The sequence below is a fragment of the Stenella coeruleoalba genome (assembly GCF_951394435.1).
Source record: "Stenella coeruleoalba genome assembly, chromosome: 5".
Classification (NCBI taxonomy): Eukaryota; Metazoa; Chordata; class Mammalia; order Artiodactyla; family Delphinidae; genus Stenella; species Stenella coeruleoalba.
Genome location: NC_137150.1, coordinates 88,887,796 through 88,905,142, shown reverse-complemented (window position 1 = coordinate 88,905,142; position 17,347 = coordinate 88,887,796). Strand labels below are relative to the sequence as shown.

The 17,347-nt window shown below is 38.1% G+C and overlaps 1 protein-coding gene across 7 annotated transcripts in view; it reads right to left on the bottom strand.

Moving 5' to 3' along the window:
* The window catches only part of MORC1 (MORC family CW-type zinc finger 1), a 351,409-nt gene that overhangs the window by 148,571 nt on the left and 185,491 nt on the right, over positions 1–17,347 (bottom strand). For all 7 annotated transcript variants that reach the window (XM_079922605.1, XM_079922604.1, XM_079922607.1 and 4 more), the window contains 5 exons: positions 16,939–17,007; positions 13,710–13,800; positions 12,945–13,053; positions 8,994–9,153; positions 7,098–7,203 (listed from right to left, as the gene is read on the bottom strand). In XM_079922605.1, the coding sequence (XP_079778731.1) occupies positions 7,098–7,203; positions 8,994–9,153; positions 12,945–13,053; positions 13,710–13,800; positions 16,939–17,007 (535 nt within the window). The remainder of the gene's footprint in view (positions 1–7,097; positions 7,204–8,993; positions 9,154–12,944; positions 13,054–13,709; positions 13,801–16,938; positions 17,008–17,347) is intronic.

Here is a 17,347-nt window from a genome sequence, read left to right as displayed (position 1 = left end):
GATGAATTGATAAAGAAGACGTGGCACATATATACAATGGAATATTACTCAGCCATAAAAAGAAATGAAATTGAGTTATTTATAGTGAGGTGGATGGACCTAGAGACTGCCACACAGAGCGAAGTAAGTCAGAAAGAGAAAAACGAATACCATATGCTAACGCATATATATGGAATCTTAAAAAAAAAAAATGGTACTGATGAACCTAGAGGTAGACATAGAGAATGGACTTGATGACATGGGGTGGGAGGGCGAACCTGGGGCAAAGTAAGAGTAGCATCGACATATATACACTACCAATGTAAAACAGCTGGCTGGTGGGAAGCAGCAGCATAGCACAGAGAGAACGGCTCGGTGCTTTGTGAGGACCTACAGGGATGGGATAGGGAGGATGGGAGGGAGGATAAGGTGGGAGGGGATATGCGGACATGTGTATGCATATGGCTGACTCGCTTTGCTGTGCAACAGAAACTAACCGGGTATTGTGAAGCAATTATTCTCCAATGAAGATCTATTAAAAAATTATTAAATTAATTTCATCTGTTTCTTTCTACTTTTCTTAATGTACCTCCTAATAAATTTATAATGACATACATGGTTCATATTTTGGCTCTCACTATATTTCCTTTTTTAAAAAATTTTTATTTTATATATATTTTTATACAGCAGGTTCTTATTAGTCATCCATTTTACACACATCAGTGTATACATGTCAATCCCAATCTCCCAATTCATACCACCCCCCCCCACCCCCACCACTTTCCCACCTTGGTGTCCATCCGTCTTTTCTCTACTTCTGTGTCTCAATTTCCGCTCTGCAAACCGGTTCATCTGTACCATTTTCTAGGTTCCACATATATGCGTTAATATACAACATTTGTTTTTCCCTTTCTGAGTTACTTCACTCGATAGGACAGTCTCCAGACCCATCCACATCTCTACAAATAAACCAATTTCATTCCTTTTTATGGCTGAGGAATATTCCATTGTAAATATGTACCACACCTTCTTTATTCATTCGTCTGTCAATGGGCATTTAGGTTGCTTCCATGACCTGGCTTTGTAAATAGTGCTGCAATGAACATTGGGGTGCATGTGTCTTTTTGAATTACGGTTTTCTCTGGGTATATGCCCAGTAGTGGAATTGCTGGGTCATATCGTAATTCTATTTTTAGATTTTTAAGGAACGTCCATACTGTTCTCCATAGTTGCTGTATCAAATTACATTCCCAACAACAGAGCAAGAGGGTTCCCTTCTCTCCACACCCTCTCCAGCATTCGTTGTTTGTAGATTTTCTAATGATACCCATTCTGACTGGTGTGAGGTGATACCTCAGTGTAGTTTTGATTTGCATTTCTCTAACAGTGATGTTGAGCAGCTTTTCATGTGCCTCTTGGCCATCTGTATGTCTTCTTTGGAGAAATGTCTATTCAGGTCTTCTGTTCATTTTTGAATTGAGTTGTTTGTTTTTTTAATATTGAGGTGCATGAGCTGTTTATATATTTTGCAGATTAATCCTTTGTCCGTTGATTCATTTTCAAATGTTTTCTCCCATTCTGAGGGTTGTCTTTTCGTCTTGTTTATTGTTTCCTTTGCTGTGCAAAAGCTTTGAAGTTTCATTAAGTCCCATTTGTTTAGTTTTGTTTTTATTTCCATTACTCTAGGAGATGGATTAAAAAATATCTTGCTGTGATTTATATCAAAGAGTGTTCTTCCTATGTTTTCTTCTAAGAGTTTTATAGTGTCCGGTCTTACATTTAGGTCTCTAACCCATTTTGAGTTTATTTTTGTGTATGGTGTTAGGGAATGTTCTCATTTCATTCTTTTACATGTAGCTGTCCATTTTTCCCAGTACCACTTATTGAAGAGACTGTCTTTTCTCCATTGTATATCCTTGCCTCCTTTATCATAGATTAGTTGACCATAGGTGCATGGGTTTATCTCTGGGCTTTCTATCCCATTCCATTGACCTATATTTATGGTTTTGTGACAGTACCATATTGTCTTGATTACTGTAGCTTTGTAGTATAGTCTGAAGTCAGTGAGTGTGATTCCTCCAATGCCATTTTTTTCCCTCAGGACAGCTTTGGCAACACAGGGTCCTCTGTGTCTCCATACAAATTTTCAGATTTTCTGTTGTAGTTCTGTAAAAAATGCCATTGGTATGTTGATAGGGATTGCACTGAATCTGTAGATTGCTTTGGGTAGTATAGTCATTTTCACAATATTGATTCTTCCAATCAAAGAACATGGTATATCTCTCCATCTGTTGGTATCATCTTTAATTTCTTTCATCAGTGTCTTATAGTTTTCTGCATACAGGTCTTTTGTCTTCCTAGGTAGGTTTATTCCTAGGTATTTTATTTTTTTTGTTCCAATGGTAAATGGGGTTGTTTCCTTAATTTCTCTTTCAGATTTTTCATCGTTAGTGTATAGGAGTGCAAGAGATTTCTGTGCATTAATTTTGTATCCTGAAACTTTACCAAATTCAATGATTAGCTCTAGCAGTTTCTGGGTGGCATCTTTAAGATTCTTTATGTATAGTATCATGTCATCTGCAAACAGTGAGTTCTACTTCTTCTTTTCCAATTTGTATTCTCTTTATTTCTTTTTCTTCTCTGATTGTAGTGGCTAGGACTTCCAAAACTATGCTGAATAATAGTGGTGAGGGTGGACGTCCTTGTCTTGTTCCTGATCTTAGAGGAAATGCCTTCAGTTTTTCACCATTGAGAGTGTTTGCCGTGGGTTTGTCACATATGGCCTTTATTATGTTGAGGTAGGTTCCCTCTATGCCCACTTTCTGGAGAGTTTTTATCATAAATGGGTGTTGAATTTTGTCAAAAGCTTTTTCTGCATCTATTAAGATGATCATATGGTCTTTATTCTTCAATTTGTTAATATGGTGTATCGCATTGATTGATTTGCATATATTGAAGAATCCTTGCTTCCCTGGGATAAATCCCACTTTATCATGGTGTATGATCCTTTTAATGTGCTGTTGGATTCTGTTTGCTAGTATTTTGTTGAGGATTTTTGCAACTATATTCATCAGTGATATTGGTCTGTAATTTTCTTTTTTTGTAGTACCTTTGTCTGGTTTTGGTATCAGGGTGATGGTGGCCTCATAGAATGAGTTTAGAAGTTTTCCTTCCTCTGCAATTTTTTGAAAGAGACTGAGAAGGATGGGTGTTAACTCTTCTCTAAGTGTTTGATAGAATTCAGCTGTGAAGCCATCTTGTCCTGGACTTTTGTTTGTTGGAAGATTTTTAATCACAGTTTCAATTTCCTTGTGATTGGTCTGTTCATGTTTTCTATTTCTTCCTGGTTCAGTCTTATAAGGTTATACCTTTCTAAGAATTTGTCCATTTCTTCCAGGTTGTCCATTTCATTGGCATAGAGTTGCCTGTAGTAGTCTCTTCGGAAACTTTGTATTTCTGTGGTGTCTTTTGTAACTTCTCCTTTTTCGTTTCTAATTTTATTGATTTGAGTCCTCTCCCTCTTTTTCTTGATGGGTCTGGCTAATGGTTTCTCTATTTTTTTTATTTTCTCAAAGAACGCCCTTTTAGTTTTATTGATCTTTGCTACTATTTTCTGTGTTTCTATTTCATTTATTTCTGCTCTGATCTTTATGACTTCTTTCCTTCTGCTAACTTGGGTTTTGTTTGTTCTTCTTTCTCTAATTCCTTTAGGTGTAACATTAGATTGTTTATTTGAGATTCTTCTTGTTTCTTGAGGTAGGCTTGTATAGCTATAAACTTCCCTCTTAGAATTGCTTTTGCTGCATCCCATAGGTTTTGGTTCGTTGTGTGTTCATTGTCATTTGTCTCTAGGTATTTTTTTATTTCCTCTTTGATTTCTTCAGTGATCTCTTGCTTATTTAGTAACATATTGTTTAGCCTTCATGTGTTTGTGTTTTTTACATTTTTTTCCCTGCAACTGATTTCTAATCTCATAGCCTTGTGGTAAGAAAAGATGCTTGATATGATTTCAATTTTCTTAAGCTTACTGAGGCTTGATTAGTGACCCAAGATATGATCTATCCTGGAGAATGTTCCATGCGCCCTGAATAGAAAGTATAATCTGCTGTTCTTGGATGTAATGTCCTATAAATATCAATTAAATCTATCTGGTCTATTGTGTCATTTAAAGCTTGTGTTTCCTTATTAATTTTCTGTATGGATGATCTGTCCATTGGTGTAAGTGAGGTGTTAAAGTCCCCCTCTATTTTTGTGTTACTGGCGATTTCCTGTTTTAGAGCTGTTAGCAGTTGCCTTATGTATTGAGGTGCTCCTATGTTGGGTGCATACATATTTATAATTGTTATATCTTCTTCTTGGATTGATCCCTTGATCATTATGTAGTGCCCTTCCTTGTCTCTTGTAACATTCTTTATTTTAAAGTCTATTTTATCTGATATGAGTATTGCTACTCCAGCTTTCTTTTGATTTCCATTTGCATGGAATATTTTTTCCATCCCCTCACTTTCAATCTGTATGTGTCCCTAGGTCTGAAGTGGGTCTCTTGTAGACAGCATATATATGGGTCTTGTTTTTGTATCCATTCAGTGAGCCTGTGTCTTTTGGTTGGAGCATTTAATCCATTCACGTTTAAGGTAATTATCAATATGTATGTTCCTATTACCGTTTTCTTAACTGTTTTGGGTTTGTTTTTGTAGGTCCGTTTCTTCTCTTGTGTTTCCCACTTAGAGAAATTCTTTTAGCATTTGTTGTAGAGCTGGTTTGGTGGTGCTGAATTCTCTTAGCTTTTGCTTGTCTGTAAAGCTTTTGATTTCTCCATCAAATCTGAATGAGATCCTTGCTGGGTAGAGTAATCTTGGTTGTAGGTTCTTCCCTTTCATCACTTTAAGTATATCATTCCACTTCCTTCTGGCTTGTAGAGTTTCTGCTGAGAAATCCTCTGTTAACCTTATGGGAGTTCCCTGGTATGTTATTTGTTGTTTTTCCCTTGCTGCTTTCAATAATTTTTCTTTGTCTTTAATTTTTGCCAATTTGATTACTGTGTGTCTCAGCATATTTCTCCTTGGGCTTATCCTGTATGGAAATCTCTGTGCTTCCTGGACTTGGGTGGCTATTTCCTTTCCCATGTTAGCGAAGTTTTTGACTATAATCTCTTCAAATATTTTCTCAGGTCCTTTTCTCTCTCTTCTATGAGGTATCTTATGCTTTCTTCATTTCTTTTCTTTCTTTTTTCTTTATTGTGTTCTGCAGCAGTGAATTCCCCCATTCTGTCTTCCAGGTCACTTATCCGTTCTTCTGCCTCAGTTACTCTGCTATTGATTCCTTCTAGTGTATTTTTCATTTCAGTTATTGTGTTGTTCACCTCTGTTTGTTTGTTTTTTAATTCTTCTAGATCTTTGTTAAACATTTCTTGCATCTTCTCGATCTTTGTCTCCATTCTTTTTCCGAGGTCCTGGATCATCTTCACTATCATTATTCTGAATTCTCTTTCTGGAAGATTGCCTATCTCTGTTTCATTTAGTTGTTTTTCTGGGGTTTTATCTTGTTCATTCATCTGGTACATAGTCCTCTGCCTTTTCATCTTGTCTTATCTTCTGTGAATGTGGTTTTTGTTCCACAGGCTGCAGGACTGTAGTTCTTGCTTCTGCTGTCTGCACTCTAGTGTATGAGGCTATCCGGCTCTCACTATATTTCTACTGCACCACAATGGTTCATGAAATGAATCTGACTAGATTAAATTCCTTTAAAATCCCTTCTAGCTCTAAAGGGAACCCTCTTGCACTGTTGCTGGGAATGTAAATTGATAGAGCCACTATGGAGAACAGTATGGAGGTTCCTTAAAAATCTAAAAATAGAACTACCATATGCCCCAGCAATCCCACTATTGGGCATATACCCTGAGAAAACCATAATTCAAAAAGAGACATGTACCACAATGTTCACTGCAGCACTATTTACAGTAGCCAGGATATGGAAGCAACCTACATGTCCATTGACAGATGAATGGATAAAGATGTGGCACCTATATACAATGGAATATTACTCAGACATAAAAAGAAATGGAGTTATTTGTAGTGAGGTGGATGGACCTAGAGTCTGTCATACAGAGTGAAGTAACTCAGAAAGAGAAAAACAAATACCATATGCTAACACATATATATGGAATCTAAAACAAACAAACAAAAATGATTCTGATGTACCTAGGGCCAGGACAGGAATAAAGACACAGATGTAGAGGATGGACTTGAGGACATGGGGAGGGGGGAGGGTAAGCTGGGACAAAGTGAGAGAGTAGCATTGACATATATACACTAACAAATGTAAAATACATAGCTAGTGGGAAGCAGCTTCATAGCACAGGGTGACCAGCTTGGTGCTTTGTGACCACCTAGAGGGGTGGGATAGGGAGGGTGGGAGGAAGACGCAAGAGGGAGGGGATATGGGGATGTATGTATACATAGAGCTGATTCACTTTGTTACACAGCAGAAACTAACACAACATTGTAAAGCAATTATACTCCAATAAAGATGTTAAAAAAATAAATCCCGTCTAGCTCTAGCATGCTGACACTAAGAGACTATAGGTTCAAGCTAATAAGTTTTAATTTCAAAGTTACTTTAGAGAAATCCAGGGTTAATTACTATTTCATATTTCTCCACACTTTTTCACCCATGCCCACTACTGTTTTCTCAATTCTGTTTCCTACGGATCCCCAGTAGCCAAGAAAAATGAATGTCCATTTATTTATTTATAAACTGGAAGTATACAGTTCATAGGGCCATTCTGAATTGTCATTCAGTCATATTCCTCTGAATCACCTGTGGAACATATAAAAAATATTGATTCCTAGGCTTGATATCTGGAGATTCTGACTCAGTACCTTTGGTATGAGATAGGATCCTATACTTCTCAAGAAGCTACCTACATCACTCAGAGGCTCAGCCAGGTTTGGGAATCAGTTGTCTAGCCTAACTTACTTCATCTGTAGCTGGGGTAAAATTAATTGTTCTAGAGACAAGGCCTGGTGGCCCCCAACCTGGAGCAAGGATGTAGAGCTCCTAACTCCAGCTCACTGCCATTGTTGACACCTGTTCTGACAAACACTCATATTACTCACTCCTCAAGAGCTCCAGCCATCAGTATATCTTCCTTGTCAGTTTTAACATCCAACTCAGGTTCTCCACTAAGCAGAAGCTTCAAGTTATAAATAACCAGCAAAGTACCTAGTGGAAAAATAGATATTTGACTCATCAATATTTAACTATACTATGTGTTAGTCATGGTGCTATTATCTCACCTATGGAATTAAGCCTGCTATAGACCAAATTTCTTTTTGTACTTCAGTAAATAATACGCTTGGATAAGTTCCAAGATATACGTCTTATAGCAAATTCCACTCTCTGCCAAACAGTGTTGAGTTTCTACAGTATAGCGCTTCTTTTTACTATTCATTATGTCTTTCAATGTGGATTCTTAAACTTTGGAACTCTGTTCATAATTTGCATTACAAAAACTGTTAGAAGCCTGAACCAAATTTGTATTATAGGCAAAGCTCTCACTGGCAGAACTGAAGTCAATGCACATAAGAACAAAGATGAATTTTCAACATTTGTATAAATATGAAGTACTGCTTTTAGACCCTGAAACAGGTGTTGGTAAACTTTTTCTGTAAAGGGCCAGATAATAACTACTTCAGGCTTTGCAGGCCTCTCACATCTACTCACAACTCAACTCCACAGCTGTAGCATGAAAGCTGCCGTAGGGAATACACAAATGAATGATGAGGCTATTTCCAATAAAAATTTATTAACAAAAACAGCTATGGGGCTGATAGGACCTGCAGGCGCTAGAGTTTGCTGACCCCTGCTCTAAAGCACAGTAAACAAAAAAATCCAAATTCTTTATGAAATTGATTATAATATCAAGACAAACACCACTGTCAGAGAAATTTTAAGAACAACCAATTACACTTTTTTTGGTAATACTAAAACAGAAAGGAGAACAGCAGAGTGACTAAGAATTTGGACTTGGACTTGGGAGCCTAAATACTTGGGTTACATCCTGGATCAACCATTTACTAGCACAATGACCTCAGGTAAGTTTCCTAACCTCTCTGAACCTAAGTTTTCTAATCTATATGACGGAGCTCATGAGGTACCTAAACCACTGAGTTGTTTAGAGGATTAAATGAGTTAATTTTTATAAAGCATTTAGAAAAGTATTCAGGAAACAATACATCTTTCATTTATATGAGTATTTCACAATTAGAAGGCAACTAAGAGATTACATTAACTGTCCATAAAGTATGCCACATATGTTAATGAAATGAATATTTATTTAATTGCCACTATTTTTCTGCTGTGAGAAAGGGAAAAGGATGACATAAAACATCACTTTTAAACAAAATGACACAGGTTTAGAGAAGAAATTTTGAAGGTAACCACAGGCCAAGTCACAAAAAAAAAATCTCAGAATTTGCTATAAGCATAACATAAAACAGAATTTTAATATAAACACAACAGAATTTTGCATATAAACATTACAAAAAGTAGAATGCAAATAGTTTTCTCTAGAGTAGGAATCTTTTTGCTTCCAGATATGAAAAGTGCTAGAAGTCTGGAGAAAGACTGGCACAGAAACCTGGATTCGTTATTTTATAAATTGCTAACTCTCTTATAAACCCTGGCATCATCTAATCATTGATGCTTCAGTATAGCATCTGGTGCAGAGACTGTGATTCCCTGCGGTAATAGCCTGTATCATCCTCTTCTTATCCAGTTTCACCAAGCTCACACAAGTACAAACTTTTCTCCCAATGTCAGGGACTTAAGAATTATTCCTGTTTGGACTCTCCTGAGACAAAACTTATATAAATAAAATGAATAACTGCCCCATATGAGACTCCATGTGATATTGTAAATAGAAGAAAATACGAAATCATATTTATAGTCTTTCATAAGACACTGAAAACAAATACTTTCACATCAAAATTTCAGGGCTGTGATGATCTTACCACATTTCCCATAGATCACATCAAACTGCTGCATCAATTCAGCTTCAGTTTTAAACGGAGAATACTTAAAAATTATAGACAATTCCGTTGAGAATTTCTGAGGATCATCTGTGACAGATTCTCTGGTTCTTGTTAACCATGAAGGTATTGGAACCACAACCTATTAAAAAAACACACATCAATTTACTATGAAATACACAAAGAAAAACCATCATTCTTTTGTCTGATCCTAATTCAGTTCATTTACCATGCAGCCAAATTATAAAACACTAGGTTAAATGTTTATTTTTCCCAGGTATGCTAGTTTTATAAGGAAGAGACACATGACAAATATGTATACTTGGAGTTTTATTCTAAAATGTTCCACTGTAGAATGTGGGAACAGATGGAATCTACCTCAGCCCCCTATGGAATTATGGGTAGAATGGCAGAGGGGACAACAGTATCAGCATTTTAGAAGTTGAAAAGCATATCCAAGTATGACAGCATATCCAAGAAGTATGACAGCATATCCAAGTAACCAATCTAAAGCCCGTGCCAGGCAGGAGAAGCACTAGCCTGATTTACAATTCAGAATCTGCTAAAAGGCTCAGAGATTGATGGCATGAATTAACTCTGGAGGTAGGGTAAAAGGAGAAGAGAGCTAGAAGTAGCATCCAGGTCCTCACCTGGCAATAGCTCCTCCCCCACCTCCACAGGGACTGATGTTTATTAACTGGAAAGAGTGGAACAAAGCACGTCTGGATTAGCGGATATATCAGGCACAGTTGGCAGGGGACCTTACTTAGATTAGAGGGATTAAATAAAAGTATACATATTGGATGCTGAGAACCCCAGATCCCTTCTCTCATTTGACTCCCAGGAAGCTGTCAGCTAGACCTTCAGGCAGAAGCCTGTAAGAGTCTTCTTTGAGATATCTGACCAGCCCAGAAGCAAAGACATGAGGCAAATTATATTGAGGATTTTCCAATAAAACACCCCAGTTAGATCCCATTATTGTGACCTGCATAGCTGTCAAGCCCCACCCACACTCTCAGAGCTTTCAATTGGCACTTTATTGAACTAATCTTTAAAGTATTCAGGATTAACAGTCATCTAAGAAAAGCCTCTAATGTGACAGACAGAGACCAAATAAACAAGCACAAACAAAGCAACTCAGTGGTAACAAAAACCATAAGAGGAAGATGAAAATTTCAGGGGGAAAAAATTCAATCGTAGTTAATATCTTCAGTGCTCTAAGAAGAAATATTGTATCCATGAAACAAGAACTACATATCTTTAAAAAGGAATATTGAGAGACTAAAAAGACTCCTTAGAAGTAAAGAATATGATTACAGAAAAAATTTTCTTTTTAAAGGTTGGAAGATAAATGTAAGAAAATCTCCCAGAAAACAAAACAAAAATATAAAGAACAGAAAACAGGAGAGAAAGGGTAAGAAAACTAAAGAACTGTCTCTAGACATCCAAGAGCTAAGAACAGGTGTTGTAAAAGGAGAGAAAAGATAATATGGATGGAAGAAAATCATGCAATATTACAGGAAAATATCCCAGAATTAAAGGACATGAGTTTCCAGACTGAAAATGTTCAACAAGCACCCAGCACGATGGGTACAAACAGACCCACCCAGAGGCAAAACACTGAAATCAGAACAGAGGGGGAAAAGCCCTCCCAAAAATAGAAGGAGGGGGGAGAAGAATGGGTCACCTAGAAAACTCAGGAATTTAAATGGCTTCAACTTCTCAACACTAGAAATTATAAGATCATGGAGCAATGCCTTCAAAATTCTGAAAGAAAACTAATTCCAAGAAAAAACATCAAGCCAAACTATCATTAAGTGTTTGGGTGGGATAAAAACATTTTCATGCATGTGAAGTCTCAAAATATTTTACCCCTCATGCCCTCTTGCTGAGAAAACTAATGGAGGATATGTTACACCAAGAAGAGGGAGCACACTAGGAAAGACCTGACACAGAAGAGAAATAAAGAGAATTGCCAGAATGATGGCAGGGGCATATCCCAGGATGGCAGCTGAATACCAGCCATGGAAAGCAGGAATGTGAGGTGCAGCACATAAGAAGATTCCAGAGTAGAGTTCTTCAAGACGGTGGAACCATCAAAATAACAGGCTGAGACTGGGGTTAACACAGTGATAAAAGACATATAAGACCAAGCAAATATTCAGTGATAGCGATAAGCATACAGAACACTAAGCAGGCAATTAGTAATTATTAATTAAAAGTTTTGCAGGAGAGAGAAAAACCATAGTTTGTGACACGGTATAATTGTATGTAGTGCCTGTATAGTCTCTAATGTAAATAGTGAATATTGGCACAACCAAAATTACAACTGAGCCATATTGAGGGTGGAGAATTGGAAGGGTATGTATGTGTGATGGGAGCAAAGAAAAAGAAACAGATAAATCCTCCCCTTTTACAGTGGGAGGTTAACAGAATAGATAATGCCTAAATCAAATCAAGAAGTAGCAATACAAGCATGTTATATAGAGATTTACAGGAAAATAGCAAAAGAATCAGCTAATACTGTTGAAAGAGATTGCCTCTGTAGAAGTGGAAATGGAAAGGGGCTGCAGGCTTTAGTTTAAAAAAAAAAAAGGAAATGACCCATTTTAGGAAAACTATAACCTCAGCTTTGGCCCAATTTCCCACATCCTTTACATACAAAAAGTACAATATAAATGCTTAAAGTATTGCGTTTCCTCATGTCAGAATCCCACTCAGCTACTCCCTATTGTTTCCAGACTATTCCTGTTAACCAGCCCCACTCCACTGCTGCCAGCGGGCATGCTGGGCTCCTGCTGGACAGTCCCCCATCTCCACACTGTCCCTCCAAACCCCACAGTCATCTCAGGTCTGAGACTTGCCACATGCTATTTCTCACCATATACCAACCTTTCCAGTTACACGTTGTCCTCTCCCCATAAAACCCTCATTGGCCACTCAAGGCTCTCTCATCTTTCCATCCATATCACTGCTTTTGACAATTGAGTAACAGCAGGAACACATACTCATTGAACAGCATGCTTTTTAAACACCCCTGTTTTTTTATTTATCCAGTTCATACGTGTCTGCCTTATTTGGTGATAAGACTGAAAATACTGACGGTCGGGTGGTCCCGCTTGTTTTCTACCTTCCACAGGGTCTACCCAGTGCTAGGCAGACAGCAGTTCCTCAACATGTATTTGCTATATTGAATTATAACTGATGTTCATAATACTAAACTCAGACACTGCAAATTAATAAAATGTCTCTGGGTTAGCAAATGGAATTGAAATTATGGTCAACAGAGTTACAGTTTTAAGTCTGTTTTGCATTCAATTTCTTTAGATGTTGTTTTCCAAGTCTTTTGAATCCAATATTCTATTTTAAAAATGATACTCTAGGGCTTCCCTGGTGGCGCAGTGGCCGATGCAGGGGACGGGGGTTTGTTCCCCGGTCCGGGAGGATCCCGTGTGCCGCGGAGCAGCTGGGCCCATGAGCAGCTGGGCCCGTGAGCCGCATCCAGAGCCTGCGCGTCCGGAGCCTGTGCTCTGTGGCGGGAGAGGCCACGGCGATGAGAGGCCCACGTACCACGAAAAAAAAAAAAAAAGATACTCTAATTTACAGATAAGTGGTGGAAATGTTTTGCAAGCTTCTTCCAAAAAGCTCATTGTGCCAAAGGGAGCCTCTTATTCTGGAAAATTTGTGTACATGGATAATAAAAATAAAGTTCTGAAAACTGTCTAGGAGTTACAAACCTACTCAAGGAAGGATCAATAGGACAGGCCTCCAATGACCCCAGAATGGCCAGCTACCCTCTCTCCATTTCCCAAATATACTCTTAAATTTCTAAAGCATAATCAGAAAGAACCCACGGTAGACTTTACCTCCTGAAACGGTAAATGAAAACAATTCCATTACCATGGGAACCGAAGGAAAATTCTCAACCCTTACCTCACTTAGACCTTCTCTTTCACAAAATGTCTGAGAAAAAAACACACAGGTCATCGTTTCTTCCTTCTTTGTGAAAAGAATAAAGTCTTTTCCAATCCTCATGGATCCACTATATTAAAAATCAAGAACATAACGGTTTACATCTCAAACACTAGAAAGAAGGAACAGGCGAGCATGATATCGTGTACTGTACCAGGTTGTTCTTTTCACAGAAATAACTCCCCTGTTTTGCTGACTCATCACCAAGAGTGTATAAGTATGATTTTTTTTTTTTTCTCAAAGCAGAGCAGAATTTGAACTAATCCAGGCCCACATTCTGGCTTGAGATAAGGTGCTGTCCATGGCTCCAGCAAAGAACAATCATCTGTCCCTGGCAGGTGCTACACAGGTGATCGTAGCCTCATGTCCTCACTTTTCTTTGAGGCAGACCAGTAACATAAGCTGTGGACACATATAACACCTACACTAAGATACACTTTGAGAAACAATAGGACCTAGAGATGTGATGAAGCTTTAAGCTACAGGGGTGCTACTTCAGCCATCTCTGAAAAAAAGATTCATCATCTATTTAAGAATTAAATTTTAAATTTTAATTTTAATTAAATTTTAAAACATTGTAAAGGTTCAAGTCAGTTATGGGTAGTGGAAATTCTAAAACAAGATAGGACTCTCAAGTTTATATTTGCTTCTAAAATTTCCTTTAACCAAATATTAGTCCCAATAATCAAAATCAATAATATATGCATTAAGGAAAACAATTCTCACCTTTTAAGACCATTGCCATATTGCCCAATAAACTTCAAACTTGATAACCGTTTCTTGGATGTTCCAAAGTAAATGATATCTGAAGCTTCCTCTATAATTGACAAAGACATGTAAGTGGTTAGGACTTATGAGTCATTCACACCGGCCAGAGGTCCAGTTGTCAGGATGTCACACATATATTAGGACAAATCCATACTTCTTGGGTCAGTCCAAAGACAAGGATCCTTGTCAGGCCCCATAATCTCTGACCAGGATCATAACAGCAATATATTGAAGGAGGTCAGACAGACCTAGCCACGTGACCCTGGGGAAGTAGAGCCTTAATTTCCTTTTCCCTGGGCCTCCCTGGTAGTGCAGTGGTTAAGAATCTTCCTGCCAATGCAAGGGACACGGGTTCGAGCCCTGGTCTGGAAAGATCCCACATGCCACGGAGCAGCTAAGCCCGTGTGCCACAACTACTGAGCATGTGCCCTAGAGCCCGTGAGCCACGACCACTGAGCCCACGTGCCACAACTACTGAAGCCCATGCGCCTAGAGCCCATGCTCTGCAACAAGAGAAGCCAGCGTAATGAGAAGCCCGCGCACCACAAGGAAGAGTAGCCCCCACTTGCTGCAACTAGAGAAAGCCCACGCTCAGCAACGAAGACCCAACACAGCCAAAAATTAATTAATTAATTTTAAAAATATTTTCTTGTCCCTAAAAGGGAACTACTAACACTTATATCACAGATTTGTTGATGAAGATAAATGAAATGAATTAAATGAGATGATGTGTTAACCTTAAAGACAATACATGCCATTTAATAAATGCTAATAAAGGTGCTATAATTATTTGTACCACTAGTAATTTTCTATGCTTCTGGCACTTATCCAGTCCCATGTGAGACTGAGAAGGGCAGAATAGCTTTTGGTCTGCTACTAACTGGGAAGGGCTACTTATTTCAGACTTTGAGAGTTATTCTCCTGATCTCTCCAGGGCATTCTGGAATTCTAGAGAAGAATCCCCTGAACTTCAGAATATACATACCTCCAAGCACAGGAATGTTCCCAGGGAAATAGGAAGAGATAGAAATGGGTCTCCCAATTGGGCTACCTGAATACATGCTCCAGAATTGCCCTGAGGACCCTGTGTCAGTCTGGGGGCAGACATGCTATAGTTCAGTGGCACGTGGCATGAGGTGTGTAAAGACACTCTGCTTGTCTGAAGCTAACTGGACATTTTATCACATGTTCTTATTAAGGGTTGGCTATTAGACGAGGGTATCCATAATGATAATATTAGCTACTGCTTATTATTTAGTATGTGCCAGGTACTATATCATATACTTTATTTGCACCAACTACTTAATATTTATAACAAGCCTACAAGGAAGATACTATTATTATTATTATCTACACATTACGCATGAGGAAATTTAAGTTTTAGGAGTTTATGTAACTTTCCCAAGGTCACACTGATAAATGGTACCCACAGAAATATCACCCAGAGTTGCAGAAGACCAAATCCCATGGTTTTTATCACACACCATATAGACTCCCATGTATGGTGGCCAGAGTTCTGAGCACAGGGACAGAACACTGAATAGGACAGGCATGACCCCTGTCCTCAATAACTTTATGTCATGGTAGGAGAAAGAAGTAGACCAACAAGATCCTTTCGGAGAGTACTAAGTAAGGGAAATAAAACCAGGGTAATGTTACAGGGAATTAACAAGAATGTAGCCTGCAGATAGAATGCTCAGGGAAGGCCTCCTTCATAAGGTGTCATCTGAGATGAGATTTAAATGATGAAGGGCCAGCCAGGTGTGGCTGGAGTGCTATGAGCAAGGGAGTGCGAGGTACGAGAAAAGGTCAAAGAGGTGGACAGAGGCCAAATAATGCAAGAAATTGAAAGTGTTGCTGAGGAATATGAATTTTATTCTAAAGTAATGGAAAACCACTAAGGGTTTTAAGCAGGGGCATCAATATGATCTATTAAAAGAAAAAAATGCACTCAGGATTGCTGTGTGGGGAATGCACTGTGATGGGGCAAGACTGCAAGTGAAAAGAGTTTGGAAATCACCGCAGTCATCTTCTAAGGGTCAAAATTGATTGAGCTCAGCTTGGACAACAGACGGATTCTATTTTCAATCATCAGAAAAACTCTTCCAACTTATCACCTGAGTTCCAACATCAATAAAGAATTGCTCTCAACACTACTGGGCCTTTTTAAAATACAACTGTATATGTCAACTGAAGTGAGTTTCTTCTGAAGAGCTGAATATTTGTCTTACCTGTGTTTTGATTATTTTGTTTGTGGACCCATATAAAGGAGTTGCTTCTTTTTTTAAGGAATTGCTTTAGAATATGTCACACATAGTCTTTTACCATTCAGACCAAGGGGGTCTTTGGAGACTCAAAAGAAGATAATTGCTTTATTTTTTATTCTTAGCTTCTATCAGCACCGGTGATCATTCTTTCCTCTGGTGTGGAACTGACCAGAACACTACCATATTATTTGAACTCCCTCACTGTTTGTTAAATCTGGTGGTCAAAAAGCCTAGCTTGAGGGACATACACAAGTGTTATAAGAATTCAGGGATAAGGTATCCCAATTCATGCAAATCTTTTATGTGAAGGAATAACATCTCAATTCCACAGCAAACAATATTATGTACCTACTCTGTGCTGCCTTTTGCTAGCCTTGAAGATACGAAGATAATCATGCAATGCATTGTAGATGTTTTCACTACGATGAGAACATTCAAGAAGCAACTAAACCTTTGAATGTGCAGGGAAAAAACACAGACTGCTAAAAACAAGGAGAGGTGACCTCTACCTCAAGGTTAAACAAAAAATTTAAAATCTCTTGCAAGCAGTACCTGAAAGGTGTGCTAAACACAACCTCACAGTCTGTGTTTGTTTTCCATTCATTCCCAGATGCTGTTCCTTACAAGAAATCTGTGCCCTGTGCCTGTCATTTTTCTGATAATATTGATTTACGTTCACTTTTGGTCTTGCTTTAGATGGTTACAGTGAATTTACTCTGTCAGCTGGAATATTTAAACCTAAAAAGCTCAACAAGATGTTAAGTCTGGGGTTTATTTTCCCTAATAGCTCCATACTTGTTTATATATATATATATATATATATATATATATATATATATATCAATTTATTTTTATTTATTTTATAGGTTTTCAGGCTGTTTGTTCTAACAGCCAGGTAGGAATCTAGATAATTCACTTACCAGGGCTCATACCACATCCATCATCCAGGAAGCACAACATGAATCCACCCTGCAGTTCTTCATTATCCACTGTAAGAGAAAGCAGTTATTACTAATAAATAGTGGGCTTAATTTGTTCATCAGACAGTCATGCTGCTCACATAATTATTTGTCCTCCTCAAATGCAGCCACTGAGTGACAGAGTTATGGCACAAGGATAAAGCTCAGAAAGGCATCTTGGCTACAGTTTCATGAGAAACTACAGGGGGAAAACAATCATGCAACAAAAAGGCTTTAAATTAACATAAAACATGTACATATTAATAAATTATGTATACAGCATGACATGCCTTGTTCTGGAATCTGACTGGTCCTTTAAACTTCAGGTATTTTCTCCCTGGGGGAGGGAATAAAGGTAGCCAGTGATGTG